Source organism: Polypterus senegalus, chromosome 1 (genome assembly GCF_016835505.1).
Source record: "Polypterus senegalus isolate Bchr_013 chromosome 1, ASM1683550v1, whole genome shotgun sequence".
NCBI lineage: Eukaryota > Metazoa > Chordata > Cladistia > Polypteriformes > Polypteridae > Polypterus > Polypterus senegalus.
In genome coordinates this window covers 132031937-132053430 of record NC_053154.1, presented here as the reverse complement: position 1 = coordinate 132053430, position 21494 = coordinate 132031937, and the positions used below count along the sequence as shown (strand labels likewise).

At 38.0% G+C, this 21494-nt stretch overlaps 1 protein-coding gene across 17 annotated transcripts in view; it reads left to right on the top strand.

Annotated features, from left to right (window-relative positions):
* dlg1a (discs large MAGUK scaffold protein 1a) overlaps positions 1–21494 on the top strand; it is a 562325-nt gene that overhangs the window by 390825 nt on the left and 150006 nt on the right. For all 17 annotated transcript variants that reach the window (XM_039758348.1, XM_039758430.1, XM_039758380.1 and 14 more), the window contains one exon: positions 20447–20497. In XM_039758348.1, the coding sequence (XP_039614282.1) occupies positions 20447–20497 (51 nt within the window). The remainder of the gene's footprint in view (positions 1–20446; positions 20498–21494) is intronic.

Sequence of the window (21494 nt, the reverse complement as noted above, 5' to 3'; positions counted from 1 at the left end):
TCCTCTCCATAAGCACAGTCCTTCACCCGTGAATATTTACCCGTGGCAGTTTGCTATTGGATTGCCGCTGACAGACGGCCTTATATGGGCAGGCACTAAATTACAAACGCCAGCGGCAGCCTGTCTATGAACTTAATTTAAAGTGTAGGTTTACATCGTGCTTTGTTTCAAGTAGCAGAACTCATGAATATGGTTGTATATGTCACTCGCTCGCTTCTTATTGTTTCGCTGCCTTCTCAATTATATAATGAATGTTTTCTTCAGTGCTTTTTTGAGGTCTTCCTGGTTTTCTATGTACTGCGTGATTACGTGGGAGGCATTATGATGTCACACGAAACTCCGCCCCACGGCGTTGAAGCTCATCTCCATTACAGTAAATGGAGAAAAACTGCTTCCAGTTATGACCATTACGCGTAGAATTTCGATATAAAACCTGCCCAACTTTTGTAAGGAAGCTGTAAGGAATGAACCTGCCAAATTTCAGCCTTCCACCCACACGGGAAGTTGGAGAATTAGTGATGAGTCAGTGAGTGAGTGAGTGAGGGCTTTGCCTTTTATTAGTATAGATATATATATATATATATAATAGATATATATATATATATAGATATATATATATATATATATATATATACTGTTAAAAAATTAAAGGAACACTTTTTAATGAGAGTATAGCATCAAGTCAATGAAATTTCTGGGATACTGATCTGGTCAGTTAAGTAGCAGAGGAGGTTGTTAATCGGTTTCAGCTGCTTTGGTGTTAATGAAATTAACAACAGGTGCAGTAGAGGGGCAAAAATGAGATGGACCCCCAAAACAGGAATAGTTTAACAGGTGGAGGCCACTGACATTTTTCCCTCCTCATCTTTTCTGACTTTTTCACTAGTTTCACATTTGGCTACAGTCAGTGTCACTACTGGTACCATGAGGTGATACCTGTACCCTACAGAAGTTACACAGGTAGTCCAACTTCTACAGAATGGCACATCAATATGTACCATTGCCAGAAGGTTTGCTGTGTCTTCTAGGACAGTCTCAAGGGCATGGAGGAGATTCCAGGAGACAAGCAGTTACTGTAGAAGAGCTAGACAGGGCCATAGATGGTTCTTAACCCATTAGCAGGACCGGTATCTGCTCCTTTGGGAAAAGTAGAAGAGGATGAGCACTGTCAGAGCCCTACAAAATGACCTCCAATAGGCCACTGGTGTGAATGTCTCTGACCAAACAACCAGAAAGACTTCATGAGGGTGACCCAAGGGCCCCATGTCCTCTTATGGGCCCTGAGCTCACTGCCCAGCAGCATGCAGCTCGATTGGCATTCGCCATAGAATACCAGAATTGGCAGATGCACCACTGGTGCCCTGTGCTTTTCACAGATGAGAGAAGGTTCACCCTGAGCACGTGACAGAAGTGAAAGGGTCTAGAGAAGCCATGGAGAACATTATGCTGCCTGTAACGTCATTCAGCATGAGCAGTTTGGTGGTGGGTTAATGATTGTCTGGGGAGGCATATCCATGGAGGGTCACACAGACCGCTACATGCTTGACAAAGGCACCTTGGCTGCCATTAGGTATCAGGATGAAATCCTTGGACCCATTGTCAGACCCTATGCTGGTGCAGTGGCTCCTGGTGCACGACAATTCCAGGCCTCATGTGGTGAGAGTATGCAGGCAGTTCCTGGAGGATGAAGGAATTGATACCATTGACTGGCCTCCACACTTTCCTGACCTAAATCCAATAGAACACCTTTGGGACATTATGTTTTGGTCCATCCAATGCCACCAGGTTGCACCTCAGACTGTCCAGGAGCTCAGTGATGCCCTGGTCGAGATCTGGGAGGAGATCTCCCACAACACCATCTGTCGTCTCATTAGGAGCATGCACCGATGTTGTCAGGCATGTATACAAGAACACAGGGGCCATACAAACTACTGCATACAATTTTGAGTTGCTGCAATTAAATTTTGGCAAAATGGACTAGCCTGCCACAATTTTTTCACTTTGATTTTTGGGGCATCTTTGAATTCAGGGCTGTGTAGGTTGATCATTTTCATTTCCATCAAACGATGTGGCATCCTTTCGTTCCTAACACATTACCCAGTCTATATCAGTATAGATATCCAGGAGGATTTCTTTTTCCCATTGAGATCTGATGTGTTTTCAAAGTGTTCCTTTAATTTTTTGAGCAGTTTTATATATATATATATATATATATATATATATATATATATATATAGATATAGATATGACAACAACACTCATATCAATGACAAAACAATTACATTAACAATAATGTTAAGTTATTTTTAAAATGTTTCCTTTTCTTTTTCATAACTTCTTTAACATACATTGTCAATTATGTTACGTTATTATTAAAATGTTTCCTTTTCTTTCTCATTACTTCTTTAATGCACTACTCCGCTGCGAAGCACGGGTATTTTGCTAGTTGAATATAAAAAATAAAGAGAAAATAACGACATAGCTGATGGCAATGTAGCCGAATAACATTGTGTTTCTTGTTAATTAGTACGCTGTATTTACTAATGTCGCTAGAGTCAGAGCAGTAAGCGATATGTAATATTGTAACGTTCTGCCGTAATGAGAATATCATGGGCCGCCACTTGGTTTTCAAATTACGGACACCCGCATATAGAAGCGTGTCATGAGCACGAGGTGTCCGCAACTGACGTGGCCATCCGCTGTACATAAAATACCATATTGACATTGGTGGGCGAAGGGGCCACCGATTCTTTCTCTGCCCAGGGCCGCCTAGAGCCGCCCCTGCTAGCCTACACTACTGGCTGGGTGCTGAGACTGGCCACTGGGCAGAACTGACCATCACGAGTAGTAATAGCCCGCACATTTTCACGTTTTTTTGCTCTAATTTTATGTAATTTTGTGCTAGTATTGTAACAAACAGTGCAGACTACAGCTGAAGATCTGAAGTGGATGCGAGAAGTTGGTAAGTTGTTTATCAACATATTTTTGTGATTTTGAGTTAGTAAAATTAGTGTAGGTCTGGTGGCTTTTTGCATATCGGCTTATTTTACAATATAAACTTTAAGGTAAACTTAATATTAAGTAAAATTAGATTTTTGGAGGATTTGTTTTCCAACTTGAATTACTGAGCAATGAATTCAATGAGCGTTTTCGTGATTTCAGTTCACACGAACAAGACTTTTCGCTCTTCTCTTACAACGTTGAGAATGCGCCTGAGAATATCCAAATGTAATTGATTGAACTGCAGTCAGATTCTATTCTGATGGCAAAATACAACGAAGTTGGTGTGCCAGGCTTGTATGCTTACCTGCCACCCTCGTTTGTGCAGATCTGTAAGTTGGCATCGAGAGTACTGTCTATGTTCGGAAGCACTTACCTTTGTGAGCAATTGTTTTCGTTAATGAAAGCTACCAAAACCCCACATCACTCAAGACTTGTTGTTGAGCACCTTTCATCCCTCACAAAAGTTGCAGCTGCACCAGATTTCAAGCCTGATATTGACAAACTGGTTACTAACAAGAGATGCCAAGTGTTGGGACAAAAGAAATAAATCTCACAGTGTAAGACTCCTATATATGCAATTAATATAATATAACAATATAAGGACCTAGCTAAGAGGCTAAGACTCTTAATTGTATGCTGTTGTATGGAGATTGTATGGAAATAAATTGCTTTTCTTTAAACTTTAAGTGTTACATTTTTTAAAGTTTTCAGTATTGGAAAGAAAGCTGCAGTAACTTTGTATAATAGTATAATAGTATTTGGTACAGTGCGGCCCGCTGATGCACGCATGGCAGTCGAAGCGGCCCACCAATGGTAGTGAGTTTTACATGCCTGGTGTAAAGCACACCGCCAGTGGAGACGTGCCAAGAGATGTGACCATGCCCGGGGCCAGAAGTAAAAGACAAACAGTTGATGACAAAGTACAATGTCGTAAAGAGGGGTGTATATATATATATATATATATATATATATATATATATATATATATATATATATATATATATATATATATATATATATATATATTTACACACACACACAAGTTCAGTTAAAACTCTACCCATCAGGATGAAAAATATATTGGTATAGTATGCTCTTTGAAAGGTTCAAAAGCTTTTCAGCACAGGTGGAAACCCTTTTTTGGCAGGTAGCATTGCAGTTGTCAGGTGAAAACATTCCACCAAAATGGTTTATGGGGGAGCCTCTCTTTTAGAGACGCCTGGGAACAACCATTTAGCAAATTTTGGTATTATATACAAGTGTGGATTTTATTTAGTTATTGTTTATGGAATTTTCTCATGAGACATTAGTAAATACAAATTTTGAAAGTTAAAATAATAAGTTTTAAAGTTAGATTTAGTCAAAAGTAATTTGTTCCTCGTAATCAGAATTCATAGTTATGATTCAATGACATTTTTAAAAATACCAGAACCACTTGGATAAATCCATGAATAAATGTGTGTCATCTGCATAGGTGTGGTAATAACAACAACAAAAGACCCAAACTAGATCCACACATCACAACCTACATTGTCTTTTGGATGTCTGACTTTTAATTGCTACAAGTAACAAGGAATCTTCTTCCTGTTATAAAAGAGTGAACCCAACTTAAGGCACCCACTGCCTTAGGTGGTTAATAAAAATGCTGCAAACTATGGCATTAAGTGTTGTGCTCAGATCTAATAGAAAAAGATCTATTTTCTCCTCTGATCCACCATTTAAAATTACAAATCAAGCAATTCAAATGGGATTACAGTGCACATTGATGACTTTAATGTAAGGGTATTTTCATACATTTCAATCATACCAATGTAGAAATTACAACACTTTTTATACATGGGTCTCCCCATTTTAGGGCACCATAATTTTTGGGACAATTGACATCACTGGTGGTTGTGATTACTCAGGTGTGTTTAATTGATCATTAGTGTAGGCATATGATAATTCTACCTACAGACAACCTTTGGAGTTTGTAGTTTCAACTTAAGGACAAGGTTTTTGCCAGTGAAAGTCAAAGAAGCCATTATGAGGCTGACAAATGTATAAAACTATTAGAGACATCAGTAAAACTTTAGGATTACCTAGATCAACTGTCTAGAATATCATTAAGAAGAAACAGCATAATGATGAGCTCAGTAATCGCCAAGGGACTGGTAGGCCAAGGAAGACCTCCACTGCTGATGACAGAAGAATCCTCACTATGGTAAAGAAAACTCCCCAAACACTTGTCGAAAGGCCAGAAACAGTCTTCAGAATGCAGATGTGTATGTGTCAGAGATTACTATCTGCAAAAGACTTTGTGAGCAAAAATGCAGAGACTACACTGCAAAATGCAAGCCACTAGTTAGCCACAAAAACAGGATGGTCAGATTACAGTTTACTTAAAAGAGCCTGCAAAATTGTAGAAAAGTGGACTGAAGAGACAAAAATTAACCAGTGTAAGATTTTGATTACTAATAATCAGTATTATGTCAACATCCTGCGTGGACATCATAATGTGGGATTTTAAAAGAGAAATTTTAGCATGGTTAATTATCAGTTTTGCCTTTAGCAATACTGGTAATTAATCAACTAATTTGACAAGGCTACTCCTTTATTTACCTTACCTTTCTCTGTTGTAGGAGGTGGGTCTCTGGACTTTAAACATAAATTAGGTAACTAAACTGCACTCATTTTAAGTAACAGAATAATAAGATTTATTGATGAGCACAAGGATTATAAAAATGATAATTGCATATACAGTGTATATATATTGACATCTAAGACAGGAAGCGGACAGACTGCATTTAAAAATAGCTAACATGTAGGCTGGCTATTTACTGGTATTTGGAGTTCTACTTTATTTTGGCACAGATAAATAGTTTTATGATAACAAGTCTTTAAAGGTGATGTCTGGTTTTGTGTGGAGTTGTTGCTTTGTTATTACCCTGTATTTCAGTAGAGGATTCTTCATACATTGAAGTGTACTTTTTGCTGCATGATTCTTATCAGTGCTGTGCTGTTGCCTCAGCTTGCCTTCTGTTGCCTTTTGACACTTCTTAGGGAAAATACACTACTCATTCTGTCCAAACACTTTGGTGCTGAAGTTCCTTTCTTGAAATCTTGGCTTCTCAGCCTTGTCAGACTGCTGGCACACAGCCTTTGCTTAGCAGACTGGGTCTCAGCTTCAGGTTCAGAAACAGGAAGTGTGTGTTGAATTTGTCTTCACGGAATAGCACCTCAGAACCTCTTAGGTTTTAGCCACCTAGTTTAAGATCGTCATTTAGCATATTTCCCCCCTCCCTGAGAGAATCCCAAAGAGCACACCCCAAGATTATCCCTGAACTTTTCTTAACTTGCCATTCTCTTCTCTCTTTGCTTCTCCCCATTTTGAGAGACGAGATGCATGTGGTTTTAAAGTTGAACCTTCTCCTGATTGGATTAAAGTCCCTTCCAGTTAACAAAATCAGTGTTTCATCATAGACATAGACGATTTCTTCTGTCCATCTTAGTTGTTATCCCTTGAATTATAGGTTAGTGTCTTTGTTCCAGTCTGTTTTGTGCCTTCTGGCTGAAGAGGTCTGTCCCTTGTGAGATGTCATTTAACTCCTTTACACCTTTGTTGACAGATGAAGTCCAGGCAGATCCTGGTATGAAGAGTTCAGCCACTTAGTTTAGAATGCAAGTGGGTGTTTTCTGAATCTGGATACTTTAACATGCTAATGTGTCACTAAAGCCTAGCAGAATGGACAATGCCCACTTTGTCCCACACCTGTATCATGTATGAGCAAAGTATGGAGATGGAAAGGAATTGTCCAACATTCAAAGTGTACCATATGGTGGTGGGGGTGTTAAAGTTTGGGCATGTATGGCTACCACTGGTACTGGCACACTTGTGTTCATTGATGATGTAACTTTGGATGACAGTTGCACAAAGGATTCTGAAGTATATAGAAACATCCGCTCAAGTTCTAGTAAATGCCTCTAAACTCATTAGAACAGTGGTTCATTCTACAGGGTGGGCCATTTATGTGGATACACCTTAATAAAATGGGAATGGTTGGTGATATTAACTTCCTGTTTGTGGCACATTAGTATATGTGAGGGGGGGAAACTTTTCAAGATGGGTGGTGACCATGGTGGCCATTTGGAAGTTGGCCATTTTGGATCCAACTTTTGTTTTTTCAATAGGAAGATGGTCATGTGACACATCAAACTTATTGGGAATTTCACAAGAAAAACAATGGTGTGCTTTGTTTTAACATAACTTTATTCTTTCATGAGTTATTTACAAGTTTCTCTTTGTTTACAGCCATTGACATGTCGCAGAGATTAACACGTGAGGAGCGGATAGAAATTTTGTTGATGTCTGGTGAACGTAGTAACCGGGTCATTGCAGCAGATTTCAATGCAAGACACCGTACGAGACCACCCATCTCCCATGCTACAGTTAGCAAACTGCTTGCTAAGTTTCGTGAAACTGGTTTAGTATTGGATTTGCCAAAATGTGGACGCATGAAAACTGTCACTAATGAAGAAACATCAGTGGCTGTCCTTGCTTCATTCAGTAAGAGCCCACAGCGTAGCACTCGCCGCATGTCACTGGAGAGTGGCATTAGTCGAACATCCCTTCGGCAGATATTAGTACTCACAAATGGCACCCTTACAAACTCCAGCTACTGCAGCATCTCAACAAGGATGACCCAGATTGGCGCACTGAATTTGCAGAATAGGCAAAACAAAAACTGGAACTGGACCCTTAGTTTACGCAGAAGATTTTGTTTAGTGATGAGGCAAACTTTTATGTGAATGGTGAAGCTAACAAACAAAACCACCGCTATTGGTCTGACACTAACCCACATTGGATAGATCCCTCCAAGACTGTTGGAACAAAAAAACTGATGGTATGGTGTGGTATATGGGGTACAAAGATAGTGGGGCCATTCTTAATCAATGGAAACCTCAAGTGTTTGTGTTTCCCTCTTTATGCACTGAAGCTGGCACGTTCCAGCAAGATGGTGCACCACCACATTAGGAGTGTCGGGTCCGAGCATTCCTCGATGAACGGTTTCCTGGAAAGTGGATTGGTCGTCGTGGGCCAGTTGAATGGCCCCCAAGGTCTCCCGATCTGACCCCCTTAGACTTTTATCTTTGGGGTCATCTGAAGGCAATTGTCTATGCTGTGAAGATACGAGATGTGCAGCACCTGAAACTACGGATACTGGAAGCCTGTGCTAGCATTTCTCCTGCAGTGTTGCTATCAGTGTGTGAAGAGTGGGAGAAGAGGGTTGCATTGACAATCCAACACAATGGGCAGCACATTGAACACATTTTATAAGTGGTCAGAAACGTGTAAATAACTCATGTAAGAATAAAGTTACGTTAAAACCAAGCACACCATTGTTTTTCTTGTGAAATTCCCAATAAGTTTGATGTGTCACATGACCCTCTTCCTATTGAAAAAACAAAAGTTGGATCCAAAATGGCCAACTTCCAAATGGCCACCATGGTCACCACCCATCTTGAAAAGTTTCCCCCCTCACATATACTAATGTGCCACAAACAGGAAGTTAATATCACCAACCATTCCCATTTTATTAAGTTGTATCCATATACTGTAAATGGCCCACCCTGTAGAACAAGATAATGATCCCAAACACACTTCTAAGGCAACACAGGAGTTCTTTTAAAGCTACAAAATGGAAAATTCTTTAATGGCCAAGTCAGTCACCCAATTTAAATCCAGTTGAACATGCCATCCCATGTGCTGAAGAGAAAATGTAATGAGGCAAGCCTCCGAAACAACTAGAGCTGAAGATGGCTGAATTAGAGGCTTGGCAGAGCATCATCAGAAAAGATACTCAGCACCTGGTAAAGTCTGCGAATCGCAGACGTCAAGCAGTTATTGCATGCATGGGATATGCAACTGATTTAACATATACTTACCATTGCTATGTACCAAACATTATGGTGCCCTGAAATGTACGAAGAGCTTTATCTCTACATGGTTTGACCATAATATTTGCAAATACCCTTAAAGTCAGCATTGTGCACTTTAATCATGTCTGAATTGTGTGTTTGTGATAGTGAAATGTGGAGCAGAAGTTTAAAACAATGAAAAATGTGTCTTTGTTCCAAACATTATGGAGGCTATTATATCTAAAACAGATTTTTTATTAAAGCAGTTGTGCAATTGTCAAAAAACTCCTCTCTCTAGAATTTTACTTAAATAAATGCAGGATAGAAAGGTATAACATTGTGCAAGATAGAAGTCTTAGGATTTTTTGCTTAAGAGTGGTCTAACTACTGCAGTTTTTACAGAATCTGGAAATTAACCAGTAACTATATCAAGTACACTGCTGATAACAGAGTGAGAGACCTCTTTTTAAAAAAGCTTTTGGGACTGAATCAAGGACACATTAACAGTACTCATTGAGTAATTGTTTTCTGTTCTGCTAGGAATACTTTAGTACAAGAGTTTAATACAGTGTTTTCACTATGTTTCACTGTTTTTCAACTTGGTTTGTTTTTGAGTTCTGTGGTATGGTACATATTATATACTTTATCTGAAAATACACAGTTAAAAAGTCTCTTTTACTATCAGTAATAAGGACATTTGCATAAATTGTCTTCCAAGTTATTTCTAGAATATTAAGCAGTGCCATATTAATGGTTCCAGATGGAGGCAGCTGCAAAGAAACTGTAGCACAACTGGATGTACTTATTAAGTTATCTCTCTATTATTAAAAAGGGAAAAGACTAAGGAGACAAGACATGATCTTCACTTAAAAGACCCGTGAGACGAAAGAGATTGGCCACAGAGCATCTCGCAGGGACCTTAAACATGAGACTTTGTGCCAAGAGACTGACCCAGGACCGTCTCGCAGGAACGTAAAACATGAGATTCTTGCAAGACACAAACTACTTAGAGCCAATATCAAATAAGACACACAGATCCAGGGCTCTCAGCGCATATAAAGCGTATAAGGATAATACGTTATAGATGAAACGTTGACGACTAAGCAAAGAAGAAAGAGCAGCGTGGAGAATAAGAGACCCAAAAGCATTGGAGAGAAAAAAATGCAAAAAAGAAAAAGAATAAACTAGGTGCAAATTCAGAAAATAAGGAAAGTAATAATCAGCCCGGAACAAGTGGAATTGGAAAAAAAAAAAAACGTCCAATCGGTCTCAGAATTAAAAGACAAAGAGTAAAAGACAAAGTAGAACTTCATAAAGACGTTCAAAAATGTTGGCGCTATACGCATGCAGAGCAGGTTAGAGATTATGAAAGCAGTGGAATTCGAAAGGCTTAACAAAATGTTGGCGCAATACAAATGCCCAGCTTGCTCCCAGCTCTTAAAACAGCAACAAGCAAAATATGCAGTTTTTCCAGCAGCAGAAACCCAGCAGAGAGACGCGAAGCGGCAAAAGTACAGCTGCTGTACAGACTTTTAAATGATCAACGGGCAGCGCAACAGCAGCAGAAAGACAACAGATGATCCGACTGCTTCTCCTTAGCATGTGTTCAGCCGCACCAATCCAAACCACCCTTGACAACACAAACGCCCTGCGAGGAAGAGATTTAACCATGCCCGGGGCTGGAAGTAAAGGACAAGCACTGTTTTTACAACGTCTCATGAGACAAGTCAGTGAGACATCATTTAAAACAAGTCCATGGACATCTATTCTAGCAGTTGTTGGATTGCTGTTGGCAGACATGCTTCATGTGCTCCCAGCTCTTAAAACGACGACAAGCAAAACACGCAGCTCGCCGGTCCGACCATTTCTCCTTAGCATGCGTTCAGCCGCACCCTCTTCATAACGCGAGCAGCGTTATACAGTACATCCTGTGAGAAAGAGATGTAACCATGCCTGGGGCCGGAAATAACAGACAAGTATTGTTTTTACAAATGTTTTAAAGTAAAAGTGAAAATAATGCATATGTAACAATTCCCCTGAGACTAACAATCTCTTTCAATTGTATATCCGTAAACCAAACCCGGGGGTGGGCTAGTGAAGCGAGCAGGGGGCAGAGCCCCCTAGTTAACATTAATATGAACCAGTCTGTGCTCTGTAGTGAATTTCTAGTTCGCAGTTGTAGGCTTGATATAATGCAACTCTTTAGGTAAAGCTACTGCATATTTCTTAGATTTTCCTATTATATTATGGCTGTCACACTGCATAAAGAAAGGTAGTTAAGCATGATATTACATTTTTAGTGTTTGCTTAAAGGACCTGGTACAGAGTTTGCTGGAGTGCAGGCCATCTTCCCTGTAGAAGTGCAGTCTCTCCCAGAAAAGATCCCAGTTGTCAATGACGTTGACTTCATGTCAGCCATAAAAAGATCTCAGCTAGTCATACAGAGAGAGAAGTCTATTGTAGTCATCATATGAACTGCTCATAAATGTCAGGGTTCCAGAGGTGAATGTTTTAGCATCCAGGGGTTGACCTTTTGAATCCTTGAGTGAGTATCTTTGCTCTTGGCACTGCTGTGATGAATCTGCTTTGCTAGTGGGAGCAGGAACAGCAGTTAAATAAACATTACCTGCTTACAACACATTGTGCCTGACTCACCCAAAGTAAATAAAACTGAGCCAGTAATTGTATTTCTGTAAATATGCTTTCTCTTTTGTAAGGTTACTTTGACGTGCAAGGAGCTGCTGAATCATCTTCTCTATAGCTGTAAGTTCTTCACAAATGCACTGAAGCTTGGAATGTCTGTCTCTCTGCTGTATATTTTTAGCCAACTTGCCTTTTCACAATTTCCCCTATAAATTTGATCTGAATAAGTAAACAAAACAGAGTTCAAGCTTTCAAATCAGTAAAGATTTTAGAAATGGAAGTGTAGGATAAATTTTGTTTTAAAAACTTTTGTTGTAAAAATCACAGTTTTTATTTACAGTGACATGCAAAGTGCAACTTATTTGGAGTCCAAATTTGCCATAAGTTGTGCATATAAAACAAATGTGCAAAATGTGTTAAAGGGAACTGTAGATCTTATTAATGTATACAGAGTCAACTCAGTCTTTAACACCAAACATCCCCAGTCAAACTCTGTTTACATTAACCCTATTTTCTTGTACCTCCTCTGTGGCGTTAGCTTTTTTTTAAAGGTATATGAGGACAGAACCTGTGTTTTCACTTCAGTAACAACAAAGATTTGGTCATAAATGAGAAGGTCATGTTAGGTAATTCTTAAAAGTATATTGACCGTAACAAGAGCATGGCTGTCTGGTTTCAAAAAGTGAACGAACCCAATGAGTATAAAAAACATTTTTAAACGGTTTCATAAAGAATTGAGTAAAGAGGTTGTGGACCATGGCATACTGGGAAAACACAACTCCACCAAAAAAGGTAAAATGTCAAGTTATGCTAAGTTATGCCTGTCAAGAAACAAATTTTAACTTTGTCTCTGCAGAATACTACTGTCTTGACATCTCAATCAAACATAAAAGGAGAAAAGCTCAGCAGCTGAAAGTTAGGGCAGTATTTGGATAGTACCAGATTTTTCATAACTTTGGCTCTATATCCCATGACAGTCGACTTGAAATGAAGCAGTCAAGATTTGGCTCAAGTATAGACTTTCACCTTTAATTAAAAGAGCTAAACAAAAATATCATATGAGCCATTTAGAAATGACGACAAATTACATTTGGTCTCCCTGTTTTTTATGATTTAAGAGTTACTGGAAAAACTAAAATATATGATGATGATGTTTAATTCTTGGTTGAAAATCCTTTGCCATGAATTAAGTGTGAAATGCATGGACATCACTAAATGCTTGTTTTCATCCCTAGTGATGCTTTGCCAGGTCTTTACTGTAGCTGTCAGTTGCTCCTTGTTCGTAGGGCTTCCTGCCTTTTGTTTTATATTATCACTAGAATTACCAGAGCCTATGAAAAAACTCGTAGATCCAGCCCACCTTAAATCTGTTCACACCTCTCCATCAGCATCTTTTGTCCTGTAAATGTGCTGATAAAGACAAACAGAAAGCAGCCTGGTATCCCATTCCCCCACCGCTGCAGAACATGCACAAAGTTCTCCCAGTTCATGTCTTATTGATTATCTGGGAGTGAAGTGCTGGAGTTTTAGAGTGGAAATAATAGATTGTTATTTGGAACACATGCATTTCATGTGTGTTCTGTTTCTACAATAATCTGTGTAAGCACATTGTTAAAACAGAAATATTTTTAATTTTTAGTAGTAAATGACAAAATGTTGCCATAAACTATATTATGTGTGAAGCCTGAAGTGCAAAGATCAAATAAACACTTTCACAAAAAGTTCAAGGACGATACAACAGCTTCCATGGAGTAGCGGTAAGATTTGCTGACTTGTAATCAAGAGTCCCTGGTTCGATCCCGACTGCCTCCTATAGTTGCCGTATTCAGTATTGAACTGCTGTTATTGTTAATATACAGTACACACATACATTTGGTTTGCGTCTGTAACAGACGATGCACATTTATAGGACTTGTAAAAGTTACCTTTTTTTTTTCCACTTTTATTCTCTCAGTCACCATCACGATACATACTACCGCCCTAGGGATCTGACACTGTTAGTTTTTATTTGAACATTACATTATGGGAACAACTGTAGATGTGAGTGGTGTTTTGAGGCAATGGAATTGGACATTCTCTGATCTGGAGGGATAAAAGCTGACACACAAACGCTGGTGAATCTGCCTTCTTCGTATCTCACCATCACTTGATTTTTTGTATTCAATTTTATTGAGTGTTCTTGCTCACACTGAATTAGTAATATTAACAATAAGAGCAGCTCACTACTGAAAACGGCAAATATAGGAGGCAGTCTGGATCGAAACGGGGACTCTTTATTACAAGTCAGCAAATCTTACTGCTACGCTACGGAAGCTGTTGAATCACTTTTGAACCTTTTGTGAAAGTGTTTATTTGACCTTTGGATTTCAGGCTTCACACATTATATAGTTTATGCCAACGTTTTGTCATTTACTACTAAAATATGAAAAACGTTTCTGTTTTAACAATGTGTTTACACAAGATTATTGTAGAAACGGAACACACATGAAATACATGTGTTCCAAATAACGATCTATTATTTCCACTCTAAAACTCCAGCACTTCACTCCCAGATAATCAATCAAGCCATGAGCTGGGAGAACTTTGTGCACGTCCTACGACTGTGGGGGGATGGGATACCAGGCTGCTTGCTGCTTGTCTTTATAGACACATTTACAGGACAAAAGACGCTGATGGAGAGAGGTGCGAATGGATTTAAGGTGGGCAGAATCTACAAGATTTTTCATAGGCTCTGGTAATTCTAGTGTTAAGCAAGTAATCTAAGTTTCATCTGTCCAAAGAAAAGGTGTTTTAGGTCTTCCAGGAAACATCTAATCTAAACTCTCTGTATTTACTTCTGTCAAATCTTCTCTTGGTTTTAGGCTTCCACAATGATACGCCTACCTCCTGTAGAGTGTACTTGAGATGGCTAGTTGTTGTGAAGGGGTTTTTCTTCACTAGGAGAAGTTTTACAGTCAACCAGCACAGTTGTCTTTCTTGGTTGTCCAGGCCTTTTTGTGTTGCTGAGCTCCCTAGTGCATTCCTTATTTTTAGGAATGTACCAGATTGTTGATTCAGCCACTCCTAATGTTTGTGGTATTTCTCTGATAGCTTGTTTTGTTTTCTCATCCAAATGATATCCTGCTTTACTTGCATTGACAGGTCTTTGAACTTCATGTATAGAGTTCATGAAGTTGCTTCTCAATGTAAATTCCTTACGTGGAATCAACTCCAGAAAATGTACCTGCTTAATTGTTAAAGAAATAGTGAGAGAACTTACCACACCAGGCTATAGAACAGCTTGTCCATCAATTGTCCAATTACTTTTGGTCACTTTATAAGGAGGGAAAACATAACAAGTGATGCAATTCATAAACCACTCATCCACATTGGTTAAAAGCATTCAGCCTGCACTTCTAGCCCATATTCATTGTATAACTCCAAGTGGTAAAAATCTAAGAGAACAAATTTATCAATATCCAAATACTTAAGGACCTACCTACCCTGTTTAATAAATTGCAGATTGTATGAATTGCCTAACTTCATAAGGTACTATAAAGTACAACACTAAACAGCCTTCTCTTTGAACAAATGATCAATGTAAAACTAAAGTGTGGACACAGATTCCAACAGCTTTTGCACTTCCTGAGATAATTAAAGAAATTTGGCATGCCAGCCAGAATCCTTCGTAACTTTTATTGAAATACTGGGTACTACTGAGAGCATTTTTTTCAATGCCTTCACAGTCTGGTTTGGTAACTGCTCTGCACAGGACTGCAAAGCCCAACAGTATGTGATTAGAACTGCCCAAATCATTTAAGGAGCAGATCTTCCATCTCTGGATGACATTACCATGTCGGAGTCTTCAGGAGGATTCATAGCATTACAAAAAGGACAGCACCCACCCTCAACACAGTCTGTTTACACTCCAGGCAGATGATACAGAGGTTTGAAATCAATGACTACAAGACCATTTTTTTGTCCGCAGGCAATTAGACTTCAATGAATTATTCCCATCTACAGTATTACTTTCTCTCCTAGCTGTACCTGACTTTGTTGGCACATCGGTCCAGCTAGTAGTTTACCTACTATATTTACCCTTTTGAATTATGATATCTGCATTACTTGTTTTGGATATGTTTCAGATTTACTGTCTTATTTATATGTTTATATATGTAATACTCATAGTAATTCTACTATATGTGCTTATATTGCACAGCTTGTTTATATTGTGGAAATTAGTTTTTTCTACTAATTATTAGACATTAATTTCATTTATTTTTGTTTAATTTGTGTTTATTGGTTTTTGGAACAGCATGCAAAGTAAGATTTTCGTTGTAGAGTGTAACAGATTGCTTACTGTTTACTATTACAATAAATTCTCTTATCATAATGATGGTAGCAGCAGGATGAATTATTAACTGTAGTGAAACATCTCTTCTGAAAATCCAAACCAAACCTCCAAGGTCAGTGGATGGATGTTCACAGTACAGCATGCTAACTACTCGGAACATACTGCCCTCCTAGCAATGGAGAGGATTGTGTCCTTCAAGATTTACCTAGTAACACAAATGACACACAATGGATCACTATTTGGTGGAGGGTCAGTTTGTGGTACGACATGAAGCACCATCACTCAACCATGGAAAGGGGGCACCCTCATAAAGTGCCATAATGCAGTTGAGATACTGCATGAGAGGTTTGCATGGCAGTTTATAAGTGCTGGGCAGCACCTTTTTAAAAAAGAAATAAAAAAAAACAGGACACCGAAAATTGAGAATTTGTCCTAGTGCAAACCAGTGCAGTTCCATGATTGAGATAGTGTAGGTAAGCATTTCAGTTACATAAGAGACTTGTAATACAAAGCAGCAACCTCCTCTACACAGTGGAGCTCTGGAAGTTCCCAGCTGTACTATATTGGGAAATAACTTCCCTAGGTGTCTTATTATAAAACTTTGTTTAGGCTTGAGTGTGAAAATATGCATACACCAAAAAAACCTGGCATACAAATATTTGTATATTTTATAAATAAAATACATTTTCTTTATAAATCACAATCCTCTTATAAATGTGAGTACTGCATATGAACACTCTTTCAAACTAATACTGACATTGCAGATTACTTTTCCATTAATGGATTGCCACTGCTTACGGTTAAGAAAAGCAGCTTCTTTCAAGCTAGGCAACCCATATTTTAATATGAGTGCTGTCAGCCTCCCCAATTACATTATGAGAAGGGGACACTGCTACAAATTGCCTTTTTATGTCGGCAAAAGCATGCTGTCTTTTATGTACATACAGAGGTGTGAAAAACTATTTGCCCCCTTCCTGATTTCTTATTCTTTTGCATGTTTGTCACACAAAATGTTTCTGATCATCAAACACATTTAACCATTAGTCAAATATAACACAAGTAAACACAAAATGCAGTTTTTAAATGATGGTTTTTATTATTGAGGGAGAAAAAATCCAAACCTACATGGCCCTGTGTGAAAAAGTAATTGCCCCCTGAACCTAATAACTAGTTGGGCCACCCTTAGCAGCAATAACTGCAATCAAGCGTTTGCGATAACTTGCAATGAGTCTTTTACAGCGCTCTGGAGGAATTTTGGCCCACTCATCTTTGCAGAATTGTTGTAATTCAGCTTTATTTGAGGGTTTTCTAGCATGAACCGCCTTTTTAAGGTCATGCCATAGCATCTCAAATGGATTCAGGTCAGGACTTTGACTAGGCCAGTCCAAAGTCTTCATTTTGTTTTTCTTCAGCCATTCAGAGGTGGATTTGCTGGTGTGTTTTGGGTCATTGTCCTGTTGCAGCACCAAGATCGCTTCAGCTTGAGTTGACGAACAGATGGCGGACATTCTCCTTCAGGATTTTTGGTAGACAGTAGAATTCATGGTTCCATCTATCACAGCAAGCCTTCCAGGTCCTGAAGCAGCAAAACAACCCCAGACCATCACACTACCACCACCATATTTTACTGTTGGTATGATGTTCTTTTTCTGAAATGCTGTGTTCCTTTTACGCCAGATGTAACGGGACATTTGCCTTCCAAAACGTTCAACTTTTGTCTCATCAGTCCACAAGGTATTTTCCCAAAAGTCTTGGCAATCATTGAGATGTTTCTTAGCAAAATTGAGATGAGCCCTAATGTTCTTTTTGTTTAACAGTGGTTTGCGTCTTGGAAATCTGCCATGCAGGCCGTTTTTGCCCAGTCTCTTTCTTATGGTGGAGTCGTGAACACTGACCTTAATTGAGGCAAGTGAGGCCTGCAGTTCTTTAGACGTTGTCCTGGGGTCTTTTTTGACCTCTCGGATGAGTCGTCTCTGCGCTCTTGGGGTAATTTTGGTGACCGGCCACTCCTGGGAAGGTTCACCGCTGTTCCATGTTTTTGGCATTTGTGGATAATGGCTCTCACTGTGGTTCGCTGGAGTCCCAAAGCTTTAGAAATGGCTTTATAACCTTTACCAGACTGATAGATCTCAATTACTTCTGTTGTCATTTGTTCCTGAATTTCTTTGGATCTTGGCATGATGTCTAGCTTTTGAGGTGATTTTGGTCTACTTCTCTGTGTCAGGCAGCTCCTATTTAAGTTATTCCTTGATTGAAACAGGTGTGGCAGTAATCAGGCCTGGGGGTGGCTACGGAAATTGAACTCAGGTGTGATACACCACAGTTAGGTTATTTTTTAACAAGGGGGCAATTACTTTTTCACATAGGCCCATGTAGGTTTGGATTTATTTTCTCCCTAAATAATAAAAACCATCATTTAAAAACTGCATTTTGTGTTTACTTGTGTTATATTTGACTAATGGTTAAATGTATTTGATGATCAGAAACATTTTGTGTGACAAACATGCAAAAGAATAAGAAATCAGGAAGGGGCAAATAGTTTTTCACACCACTGTATACCCACACCGCATGAAAACTGAATGTACTCGCGACGGTTGGTTAAGTTTTTGATCCATTGGCCCTCTTAAAAGGTAACTGTAATATAGTCTGTTTGCCATATTCGTTACTTTTAAGTTTTAATATGTTTGTCATGTTAGCACACATTCTAATAATGGCTTGGTGATATTAATTTTATGTTTGAGTCGTCCTTTAGCTGCTTCTCTACTTGGTCATTTGTGTCCCCAAGATATCTCATTATGTATATGCAAATATTCCAAATCTGAAAATAGGTTTCCAAGAATTTCAGGTTAGGGATACTCAACCTGTATTTTAATGTTTTGCATTTTATTTTTTATAGTATGCATGTCTTTGGTTATCAGTAAAGGTAAAATCATAATTTATTTCTGTTTAACTTCACTTAGTTTCTGAAATAATTTTCACTAAATTTTTACTAAGCAACAGCCCCAGTTTGCTGACATTGTCACCCTCTAATTGGAGTATATTACAAACTGAAACAGAAACATATTATTTTTGTACACTTAGTTGGCTACTTATCACAAGAAAAAGTGATGAAGCTTTGAGACTGTGTCAAACAAAGAATTGTTACACTTAATAATTAGCAGTGAGACTTAAGCAGATTTAATTTGTTTCTTCTTTATTTCATTCATTTCTTTCTTTGAACAGTTGAATTTTAATTTGAATGCACTACAGCTTGATTGCAGATAGGCTTTGAGAAGCATAAGTCCTTCGTTAGTCTGAGCGCATAACCGGTTAGGCCATTAAAAAATAATGCCAGCCTTTTAGACTGGATTATTTTTAAAAATGCATATATTACTGATTGAGACTGCAGATTTGTGAATCCCTGTCTTAATGCGCTTGTTTGAATGATTGGCAAGCTATGTAATAATCAGATGTACTGTTAAATATCAATATTATCTGTTTTTGGAAGTATTTTATGTTGTTCTTCTTTATTGAAAATGTGAATGACTCTGCTACTGAAAATCTAATCTTTGATAAAATATATTGTATGTTAAATAAAACTGTAGTTTTTGAGTCAGACATTTTAGCTGGGTAAAAACATGTTTTCTGTGAGGGAAATTTCACTATTTTATCAGATTGTAAGAGGATGCCAAAAATCATTATTGTTTTATACGCAGGTTGCATTTTAATTAACCAGTAACTGGTCCTGATGTGCTGGATTTCTAATCTAAATGTTAATCTTGCATTTATAATTCTTTCCATTCATTAAACACTATGTATAAAATTATATGTTTACATAAATGTATTTGAAGTTTCTTGTGACTGCCATTTATTATTTACTTACAATGTTCAAAAAGAAATGGATATACTGTAGGCCTTGTAGTGGTGAGTGCTTTATATGTGGTTTCATTCTGTAAAACAGGCCCATGCAAATTTCATGGCCTTCTATAAAAAGTCTTTTTAAAATTGCAAGTTTTGTATCATGACTTTGAATGCTTGTTAGCAGTGCCTCAGGCAGTGTTAACGTTCTAAAACAACCAGAACTGTGCAAAGTGAAAATGGGTTGCCTGTTTTGTTTTGGCATTTGCTGGTTACCTCTAGCATAGATCTGCGTTTAATATCATTGAGGTTTTTTTTTTTTTGTTTGTTTTATTACATTTTTTTTTATTGTTGTTGATGATTTTCTCTAGCACTGTCCTCAGTTGTTAAAAAAAATTACTTGTTTAAAAGTGCAGGTTTAAATGGTGGATATGCACAATATAAACCACTTGTTAAAGGCTTTTGCTTAAACATAAAGAGATTTATGTCTTGAAAATCAAGTAAAATTCTGATGTATAAAGGCATGACTAGTTGGAAAGTAGTTGATATTTGAATAAAATGTTTGAACAAGATGAATGGTGGTTTGGTGGAACACATGGATACATACATGATCTTAGAATTTAAATTGCTTAATATAATAAATACTAATTAAGTGTTGCTCAGAAGTAAGTGAAATAAAGTAGTAAAGTAAAAATAAACTATTTAAGATGATTATTTTTGTATATGTTTTAGGTAAATGGTACAGAAGCAGAATATGAATATGAAGAAATCACTCTTGAAAGGGTAAGATTTGACTGTTAAAAAAAGTTTGGAGGGACTATTAATGTGCGTGTGTGTATGTATGTATGTATATATATATATATATATATATATATATATATATATATATATATATCGGGGGGCCCTGTTGACCCCTAAACACTTAGACAACATGTCAGACACCAGATAAAAGTCCCAATAATAAATTTATTTTTATAATAAAGTGCACAAAGCACCTCCACTATTCTCAATAATAAATTAATAACAATCAATACAATAATCCAGTCCACCACTCCCAACAACTCAGTCACCCTTCCTCCCAACTCGGCTCTCCCTGCTGGGGTTTCTCACAGTCCTTTTATAGTCAGTAACCCAGAAGTGCTTCTATCCCTCAGTACATGTGATTTCCCAGCACTTCCGGGTCAGATGAAAACTCCTCCTTTTTTTCAGCCTGGAAGTACATAATTTCCACGGTCCCTATCACTGGGAAAATACAAGTTGTCTTGTATACATACATATATATATATATTGTGCATCCGGAAAGTATTCACAACGCATCACTTTTTCCACATTTTGTTATGTTACAGCCTTATTCCAAAGTGGATTAAATTCATTTTTTCCTCAGAATTCTACACACAACACCCCATAATGACAACGTGAAAAAAGTTTATTTGAGATTTTTGCAAATTTATTAAAAATAAAAAAGTTGAGAAAGCACATATACATAAGTATTCACAGCTTTTGCCATGAAGCTCAAAACTGAGCTCAGGTGCATCCTGTTTCCCAGATCATCCTTGAGATGTTTCTGCAGCTTAATTGGAGTCCACCTGTGGTAAATTCAGTTGATTGGACATGATTTGGAAAGGCACACACCTGTCTATATAAGGTCCCACAGTTGACAGTTCATGTCAGAGCACAAACCAAGCATGAAGTCAAAGGAATTGTCTGTAGACTTCCGAGACAGGATTTTCTCAAGGCACAAATCTGGGCAAGGTTACAGAAAAATTTCTGCTGCTTTGAA